This window comes from Apium graveolens, chromosome 5 (assembly GCF_009905375.1).
Source record: "Apium graveolens cultivar Ventura chromosome 5, ASM990537v1, whole genome shotgun sequence".
Taxonomy (NCBI): Eukaryota; Viridiplantae; Streptophyta; class Magnoliopsida; order Apiales; family Apiaceae; genus Apium; species Apium graveolens.
Window position 1 is genome coordinate 298,541,846 of NC_133651.1, and position 10,559 is coordinate 298,552,404.

Consider the following 10,559-nt stretch of genomic DNA (forward strand, 5'->3'; position numbering starts at 1 on the left):
TTAGACGGTGAAATCTTATAACTACACTTTAACTTTTATTCCTTTTAACTACAAAATTTAACAACATTTATTTATTTATTTTAATCTGTATTTCACATGAATTATTCTGAGATTTAATTTTATATAAATAATAACTTAATATAATTTTTAATATCGGCCCCGTGACTAACTAGTATGTTCAGTTCATGAGTCATGTTATAAGAGCATCTCCAATGGTGTTAGTTATAATTGGTTGTCTAAATTGGACCTGTAGGACAATATGTAAAATTTGTCGAACCTGTAATGTATTGTATTTCGATGGTATTGGCTATACTGGTTAGCTATATTTTAAAAATACTATGTTATTAAAATTTTATGTTGTTATAAATAGAATATATTACTTTAATATGATAATAAATGATTAATTTTTTCTTTTTACAGATTTCTTACAGTAGTGGTTCAACAAATATAGGCAATATCAACAGGTTGACTATATTTATAAACAATGGGAATGTACGATTGGAGATGATTTTTTTTTACATAATCTCTATATTTTTTATTTATAATATATATTAATGATTTTTAGCTAAGGGTTCTATGTGGTTGGAGATGCTCTAAACATGTCACAGTATTTTTTTTTAAATAAATAAATTTTGCAGATCGATAAAATTTGAGGAGCACGTACGTGCTTTATTTGACCATTGTTCATTTTTTGTAGTGCGACCCATTGTTCAATTGGACCACACCGTTTATTCAATAATTATGCGACTTCTTTTATAGACATAATTATTCCTTCTCATTTACACATCCATTATGGATAGTATAAAATACAATTTCTTTTTGCAGTACCTCAAGTTAATTTTAAATCCCTACAAGTATAATGCCTAAAATAACAACTGTTGTACAATTTATTCAAGAAGTATTCCATTAATTAATATTTGGCTTAAAACATATAGATAAACTAAAAGTGTAAGGCTACAATGAGGTGAATTGAAGTTAAGCCTTGAACGTTATTTTTTAGCAACAATAATAGTACAACGACCATGTTACCAAGCGGCCCAAGCCCAAATATTTATGCATATCATTCCTGGAGCTGTCACTATACGATATTGGCCCAAGTCTTATAGCTGTTTAAAAACACTAATTCTATGGTAGAAAGTAAGAAACTTCAAACAATTATATTTTTGAGTGGCGTCAGCATTAATGAATTAAAATCAATTGAAATACTTTTTAGAATACATATGACTAGTAAATTCATATATGTGTAAAGTTTGAAAAACCAGAAAATGCTGTGTATTAAAATTTGAATTATCATTCTAAGTGATGACTTGCATTTTAAATTCCAAATATAAATTTATGATCTGCATCATGCACAAATAAGAACACATCTCTCTGAAAATATATACAAAATTAAGTATATGACTTGTAAAATCATTTTTTTAATACAAAAAAAAAAATAGCTACTTGGTGAATTTGTTAACTGAATTGTCATTAGATCCACCTTATCAGGATTTTGAGGAGAAATAAAATCAACAAGTAGTCACCACATGATCAGGCCAAATTCGATACTCTGGAAACACACAAATCCGATCTAATGTACAAACAAACCTCACTCCGACAACCTTAACAGACAGTTGTATAACTTAATATATTTGCAAAAATAATTCCAAGAGGGGCAGCTACACATTTGATTCACACACTTGAGATTCCAAGTGTTTCCTAACACTAAAGTCAGTGACCAAGGTGTATCCCATCCTATAATATGTGCCTATGATTCGATCCTCACACTCCCTTCTATAAAATATCAAATAGGTACCCGTGGCCGTGGACTAAACCAGCTACGCCTAACATGTCAAATACACGCAGAATGACAGAGTCACATACAGGCTTCACACATTTTCGATAATTCATGTAAAAGAAAACAACTATCTGCACAACTGTAGTCCAAGTCCAGTTTTCAACTTGGCCTTGGCCAACTTTATCAAGCTTTTGGAACTGCGGGTGAAGACAACACTTAGAGATGCCATTAATCATATTGTAAACTCATACTACAGCTAAATCCAGTAGTAGTTTTACCAAATGTTAACAAATCAATTGAAAGCATAATCAATCCCTATTCATAATCCAGGTTGAAACTGATACCTGTGAAGGTTTGTCTACTAACTTGCTTTCTCTTGCCAATCTTTGACCATCACAAACAAATACTCCAATAGAACAACACAGATTATGTTGGCAAGATTCCTAATAATGACAACTTACGCAACTGATATAAGTAATTGCTTGTTAATAGTTGAAAATATGTCAATACTGTATTGGTCAAATATCTTCAACAAAGACGGGGCATACTGCTCAGAAACTTAAGGCAAAATATAAATTTCAGGAACTTAAACAGATCAAAGTATATATATTCTACATTCACCATCACAAACTGCAAACAGACCAAAAAGTGCAGTTTACTCATTGAATTCTGAAATATGAGCACAAAAGAAAACAGTTTCCCTGTTAGAGATTACAAATACTTATTACTTAGCTCAAGTGAAATTTGTGATTCACTTTCCATTCAAGGACCCTAAAGAACTACCATATTATCAACCAAGAGATAAGTTCTACCATGTATCAACCAAAAGATAAGCAACAAAATGCAACTCAACTATACTAGAAATCAAGTCCTCGCCAGTAAACGAAACCATAATCATAGATAACCTCTTCCAATTTGTCGGGATCTTTCTTAGCTAGCTAGTAATACACTAAATCATACACATATACAAACCCATGATCAATTCATTATCTAAGTAATACAAACACAACCTCGGATTTAAAGTCTACTAGCAAATAATTCAAATTTATCAAATAAACCTTAAAAATCATATACACACACACGATCGACCTCTTATCAATTGTGATACAGTCCAATTTGCAGCCAATTCTTATTTGAACACATACACATATATACAAATTGCATAAAATCTAATAAATAAACAAACACGAACAATTCAATTTCATTCGAAACAAAGCTCGTATCACAATAACAACAACATCAAAGTCTCCACCATATTAGCACAAACACAAGGGTAATTAATTAGACAACAATAACCCAACTTATCGAAACATCGAAAAACATGATAAATTATAAGAAATCACTTCTTGAGACTGCCACGAACACCAGGACGAGGAGCAGAAGATTCAGCAACAACAGGAGCAGTAGCATGAAGATTACTAATCTTGGTATCATCAAAAGGAATCTTGGGATGTTTAGAATCATGATGGATCTGCATAGATTTAACATCAGGTGCAGTTATCTTACAGTGAGGACACTCGTATTTCGCGTGGCCGCCTTTTGTTGAACCGGTTCGATCGGCGATTCCGGCTTTGCCGCCGCCGCGATTGGTGGTGGCGGCGTCTAGCTTGGCCGCCAGCTCCTTGGCGGTGTGCTTCTTGGGCTTGGCTTTTCCGGTCATGATGAGGAGAGAGTGTGTTTTCTTGGGATGTGTGATGGAGGATAAAATGAATGGAGGGGTGTGTGAAGAATATAAACCCTAGAAACAATGGTAGTCACTTTCTTTTATAGTGGCACAAGCATTTTCCTTTGACTTTAGTTTCTGATATGATATGCCAATTGCTTCATTGATTAATTGGCTAGACGAACCTAAATGGGAATAATTAATTGAATGTATTTAATTTACTATTATTAATTTTTACAATTTTTTTTTATAAATTTAAGTTTCCGAATAACAAAACAAACTAAACTCCGAACTTGAAAAAGAAAATCTAAATTATATGTAACAAAAACTAAACGTCTTTTTAACGAGAATATTTCAAGTGACGCTTGTCTTTACATTTTAATATTTTCTTTTCAATAAGTTATTGTTGTTATAATAGTAATGAAAAAAGTTAAAGGACAACTAAAAATAAATGAGAATGATCATGTATGAAAGGAGTTAAAAACCCGAGAATGTATTGTCTTTGCTCAATGGATGGATGCCTGATATATGACTTTCCTTCAATCGTATGAAATGTGACAGTTTTTATGTAATGATCGAGTCTTTTACACAATGCGAACCAGGTGTGAAGCTGCCGATTTATCACGAGGTTAAAATTTCTTTGCTAAAAAAAGAAGTTGATTACGCCAAAAGTTATGTAACGGATCATGAGCAATAATGAGATAAGTTTTGCCTCATTGATATGTGATGGTTGTACATATGACGTTCAAAGATCTTTGATAAATTTCCTTGCCAATAGTCCAAGGAAAAGTGTTTTTATTGAATCATTTGACTCACCGGCTTAGAAAAAATTGGAGAACAAATTTATGAGTTATGTTGCAGATACATCGAGAACATTGGACCTTATAGAGTTGTGCAAGTGGTACGGACAATGCCTCAGATAACAAATTGGTTGGTAAGGTCTTACTAAAAATGTATTTTTGTTGTGAGTTGCAACATCGATCAAATTTACGTTAATCAATGTATTCTTAAACCTGTTAACATGAAAGCTCATGAAAGCTCTTGAAGGTAAATATCCACATTTATTTTGGACCTCTTGTGCGGCTCATTGCTTGGTTTTAATATTTAAAGGCAATTTTAAATTAAAAAACATGAAGACAACATTTGAGAGGGTTGTTAAACTGAATTCCTACATATATACCAGGCGTACAATGGTAAACATGTTGAGGCAGTTTACGAAATATCGGGAGATAATTAGACCATCAAAAACTCGATTTGCAATGACTTTTCTCACCCTGGACATAATTCACAACCAACGGGCTAATTTGAGAAATATGGTTTCATCAAAAGAATATCTCGAAAGCAAATATTCAAAGGAGAGAAGCAGTAAAGATTATTTTCATGCCGCCATTTTAGAATAATATGGTATTTTCACTTAAGGTGGCAGGACCTCTTGTTCATGTCTTAAGGCTGGTTGAGGGTGAAAAGAAACCTGCAATGTAATATATTTATATACGAGGCAATTGATATGGAAAAAGAGGCAATTACAAAGTCCTTTAAGAAAGTTGAAAATAAGTACTCACATTTTTTCGCAATAATTGATGAAAGGTAATATACGACTCACTCACTTGTGTATTTGTTAAAAGAGGCTGGAAGATAAAAATATTTGGTAGTTTTATTTCAAGTGTAATGTACAATTGCATCAGCCCCTACATGCTGCTGGATATTATCTTAATCCAAAATTTTATTATACAAACTTGGACATTGAATCGTATCAAGATGTGATAAAAGGGGCTTTACACTTGTATTGAGAAAATGGTACCTGGTCAAGCTGAACATGATAGAATTGTTGACCATATTCCATTGTACATAAATGCAGACAATATCTTTGGCATCTCAATGGCTAGAAGGCAAAGGAGTTCTCCAGGTTAAATAAATATAATGAAGTAAATTGTCATATTTATCGAGTACTCATATTTAACTGAAAGAGAGGTAGTCTTATCTTTTGAACATGGTGAGAATATTTCAAGTGACGCTTGTCTTTACATTTTATTATTTTCTCTTCAATAAGTTATTGTTGTTATAATAGTCATGTTTTATTATATTCTCTTCAATAAGTTTTTATTCCAAGTGTGGCGCCCCAAAACCCGGGGTCAGGAGTCTCGGAGGCCACACCATCTAAACTCACACAACTCACACTACAATATATAAATACTCACGCTTCACGACCCCGCACTTATCACACACACACACTTACAGGTTATTGTCTTGGAAACTAACCATCATAACTAGAGTAATTGTCAACCATCAAGTGATATTTATTACAACCCAAAAGTAATTAATCATACCGGGGAGTGACCTTAAGGTAAGGCTAGTCTGCCGGCCAAATATACGTTTCTTGTTTCTTACCTTACATAAGTCATACTTATAAATAAGCCGAACTATAAACAACTGAACAATAATCCAACTTATTCTGACTACCTGTGGTACAGCACCAAACAATCTACGGAACATCTGGCCATTTCCTACCCGTTTTCTGGCTGTGGTTCTCATGGCAGACATCTTGATTCACTGTTGTGTTGTGTCAATTTAAGAAAATAAGTGTGAGCTATAATGTCCAGTATAATAATGTACATTATGAAAATGGCTGTATGATAACATCATATATAATAATTATGTTTTATTCAAAAATAGTTTTCCTTGGTGATACACACCTTCTTATGAAAACAATTCTTTAAGGGATTTTAATATCCTGCGAATACCTTAATAGTAATCCCAGCACCTAGGCTTGGGTTACGGTATTGCATCTCAATTCCAATTGGAAGAATTATGACACTCGTTTGAGCCACCGTATACGATGATCAGTCGTAATACGATAATAATAACCTTTTCTACTAGTAGAAGGACGACACCTTCGTATCCCGGTTATCACCCTTGCCGCATTCGGGCTACGTGTCTCAATTTCGGGTATACACATACTTCACAAGTTTCTGAGTACACTGAGTACCTTTGCCTGCGGTACCTTTGGTAGTCCATCTAGCACACATAGTACCAGAGTCTACCCCTCCCTTGCCCTTTAAAAGAATTCTATCAATCTCGAGAACTTGAACAACATCGAAGTTCCCCAAGTATTTTGCTTGTTGATAGAAATAGCTTATCTCTCTAAGATATAAGTGTATATATGTACATACGTACTTCCGAGAATTTTGGAGGAAGTACTAAGGATGTGAGTTGACCGTTGTCAACATATAATTAATAAGGGGGAAAAGTTTCTCCTTGAAACTATATTCAACATATTAAATAAGTCGGGATAATATACACCGACGATCTGAAATTATTCGAATGATGTTCTGAAATCAGAAAGTATATTTTAAATCAGGATCTATGATTTTTAAATCAATAATAAACCCTTTAATAAATAATAAATAATTAAAATAATAGTCGATAAATAATTAAACCTCGAATGAGTTTACTCTCTAAAAGAATATTTAAAATAATATTCCTCAACTAGTTTGTGGCTACATAATTAATAATCTATAATGATTAATCGGGTTTGAAATAAATAATCGTTGAAGTATACTACCCCCATAATAAGGAATAAGTATATAGTATTTATTATTCGAACAATAAAATATAGTTGAGGAAATATGAACGTTGGGAAATCATTTTAATAAAAATTCGAGGTATTTTAATATTTCGTAAGTGGACGTTGAGTCCCTTTAAATGTACTATTATGGACTTATAATCGTCCTATAATATCACCAGAATGATTCTCGGGTTTTATCTTAAATCGCGACCGATTCTCAGTCTTATATAATACGCCATGCTTAAAGCGGAATAACATTTCACGATATATACTTTATCATACAACATCGCTACATTATGCGAAATTTCAACAACTACGTATCATGGCAAGCATGGTATTTATGCAATGATAGTAAAACAATCCTTTCACAACACAACAGTAAAAATGGATTTGGGTTCGTAAACTTGCCTGGGTATCTCGAGGTGGAGGATGCTCTAGGTTCCGCTTGGAAATCTATAACCATAAACACATTTCATTTCGTTAGGTTCCGTTCTAATTTACGGCAACTCGCACTCATGCGCTACTTATTATGCACCCTCTCAACTTATACTACCCTTATCATCCCTTTAAGTCATATTCACATTATGGTCGCTTCAATTTCCTAAGTATCTTAGGTTCATTCTTATTATCGTTGTCGGCTCCGCTTATGGATTTTTACGGTTTCTACTCGCGCGGTCCCGGCTACGACATTTTTATAAAATTGAGAAATCATTATTTTCACTTAAAATTTTTATGGAAGTTAGGAAACTCAATATTTTACTCTCTGTAAAAATTTCATGATTTATTAACACTTTTAAGTCTATCCTTTATATTTTCAAAGTTCATGATTCGTAGCAGTTTTTGTCGCGTAAATCACTTTTACTAAAATGGTCATAACTTTTGAATAGTAAATAGGAATCAAGCGATTCAAGCGCCTAAACGATACTTATAACATTGTCTATCATAATCAAGGTTATTTTTTCAAGAAACTACAGTTTAAAACTTCGGGACTTTCTGCGGAAACTTAAAGTTACGATTTGTTAGTTTTAACGAAGTTACGTTTACGATCGGGGTTTCGTTTACGCCCTAACTCTTAACACAATCACCAACAATCTTTATATCATCATCAACACAGAAACTCCTCTCAAGAACATCATGTTCTTGAGGCAACAACAACCAACCTTAAATCTACTTAACTTAATCATCAAGATTTGCTCAATAACATTCATTACACTAGGTTTTCTATCACATACTAAATGGATCTCAAAAATGAATCTTAAATAAAGTTGGGCCAAAGATTTTTACCTTTCTTGAAAGCTTGAGATGTGTTCTTGAGGATGATGGAGGCTTGGAAGTGCTTGGTGTGATTTTTAGAATCTAAAACCACCATTGAAATCAAGAAACCAAAGAGAGGTTACTATTCATACTATTCACTAGTAAGTTTCTTGAATTTATTTCACCCATCAAACCTTGATAAAAAGAGATGAAAGAATTTTATTACCTTAGTTTAATTGCTACGAGGCTTGAGAATTAATTGAATGATTTTACAAGAGCTAGAACTTTGAGTTTTTGAATTGGATTTCTCCTTCTTTTGTATTAGGGCCGAATGGAAGCATCAAGGGGGGTATTTATACTCCTCTTGGTTGCTTAGCTTGGTTGATTTGCTAGGTAACTTCTAGGAAGATGGGGTGATATCTTGAATTTGATTTTATTCTCCTAGTATAGCATTCTAGGTTGATTCTTGGTTGCAAATCTTAGGGATAAATCTTTGTAGCTTGCTAGCTTACAAGCTAACTACAAGGTTTAGCTTCCTTAGCACACTATTTTGCTAGCTAGCTTGGTCATCCTATGGTTAACTCACTATTTGATGAAGTAACCATGGTTACTTCCTTACCATGGTTTAGTTATTGCGTTACGTTTATTTAATCGTTTACGCGTTCACTCGGTTACTTAAACGTTCTTCGTAATACTTACTCGTAAATGGTTCACGACGTAATTCCTTTCGTATTTATTCCTTGTATTTTTAATTATCCTACTTGAATATAAAATCGTAGGGTTTTAATCTCGTAATTATATTGTGATTCCCGTAATCCTTAATGAGTCGTAAATACGGTTGTTTTTCAAGGTTCGTTTTCTTCGAAAACTAATAGCATTTACATACACTCATTTGATACATATAATCATAATATCAACTCCGAAACTCATTTTCTCATGCACTACATAGTGTGGGCTCAAAAGTTTTTCCCGTCTATCAGGTTTACTATTCATTAAATGTTTTACAAGGTCTCAAAAATTCGAGTTATTACACCAAGTGTAATGTACAATTATATCATCCCCTACATGCTGCTGGATATTATCTTAATTCAAAATTTTATTATACAAATTTGGACATTGAATCGTATCAAGAGGTGATAAAAGGGCTTTATAGTTGTATTGGGAAAATGGTACCTGGTCAAGCTGAACATGATGGAATTGTTGACCAGTATCCATTATACAGAAATGCAGACAATCTCTTTGGCATCTCAATCGCTAGAAGGCAAAAGAGTTCTCCATGTTACATAAATATAATGAAGTCAATTATCATATTTATCGAGTACTCATATTTAACTGAAAGAGAGTTAGTCTTATCTTTTGAACATGGTGAGAATATTTCAAGTGACACTTGTCTTTACGTTTTATTATTTTATCTTCAATAAGTTATTGTTGTTATAATAGTTACGTTTTATTATTTTCTCTTCAATAAGTTATTTTCTCTTCAATACGTTTTATTATTTTCTTTTAAAAATGCATTTTCTTATCACTGCAGACACATTGTTGTATTAGATGGGTGTCACCTGAAAGGGCTCTTTGATGGTCAGCTTTTAGCCGCAATAAGAGTTGATGACAATGATGGCATGTATCCTGTGGCATGGGTTGTAATTGAGGCAGAAATCACAGAGTCTTGGAAGTGGCATGTCTTCATTGAAAAGATATTTGGTACCGATTGAAAAAAAAAGAAACCCAATGACACATGGATGCAAGTTGAGCCTCGACACAGAATCCATACCATTGGTTTTAAATCGTCGAGACAAGGTGGTAAATTATGACAACAGTTCTGGAGATGACGAAAAATGTAATGCAAGTGCAACAGTTACTAATAATTTTGCTGGAGATAAGGATAGTTTCAAAAAGTTAGGGTTTCAAAGTGATAGTCTAGTACCAGATAATAAATTTAATAAGAGCGTGATTTAAAAGATTGACACAATTAGATGAGTGAGAGATATCCATTGTATGATGGGCGAAATTTGAAATGTTCAACATAGAGGGATGATATAACCAATTCAAAATCTTTTGGGCTTCTCATTACGGATCCAAAGCGACGCGGAACATAATTCATTACATTTCAAATAGAAATTATTAGTGCGCCAATACTGAAAAGGAACACAAGTAAATGAAAAAAGAAAAGATGTTGATATTAACTGAAGGCCCGATGAGGCCACGTTTTATCCAAATAAAATTCTTAGAAGCCACATTTCATCTTATTGAAGGCCATGAGAGGTCATGTTTCTTCCAGTTGAAGGCTTATATGTTGAGCA

At 33.2% G+C, this 10,559-nt stretch overlaps 1 protein-coding gene across 1 annotated transcript; it reads right to left on the reverse strand.

The window, feature by feature from the left end:
• Nucleotides 1–2,954: 2,954 nt before the first annotated feature.
• LOC141659218 (protein METHYLENE BLUE SENSITIVITY 1-like) lies at nt 2,955–3,569 on the reverse strand. The gene has a single exon (XM_074466003.1). The coding sequence runs from the start codon at nt 3,435–3,437 to the stop codon at nt 3,117–3,119; it is 321 nt and encodes a 106-aa protein (XP_074322104.1). The 5' UTR covers nt 3,438–3,569; the 3' UTR covers nt 2,955–3,116.
• Nucleotides 3,570–10,559: the final 6,990 nt, after the last annotated feature.

Excerpts from the sequence above, each read along its gene's own strand:
- LOC141659218 (XM_074466003.1), bottom strand. The coding sequence starts at position 3,437 with ATGACCGGAAAAGCCAAGCCCAAGAAGCACACCGCCAAGGAGCTGGCG.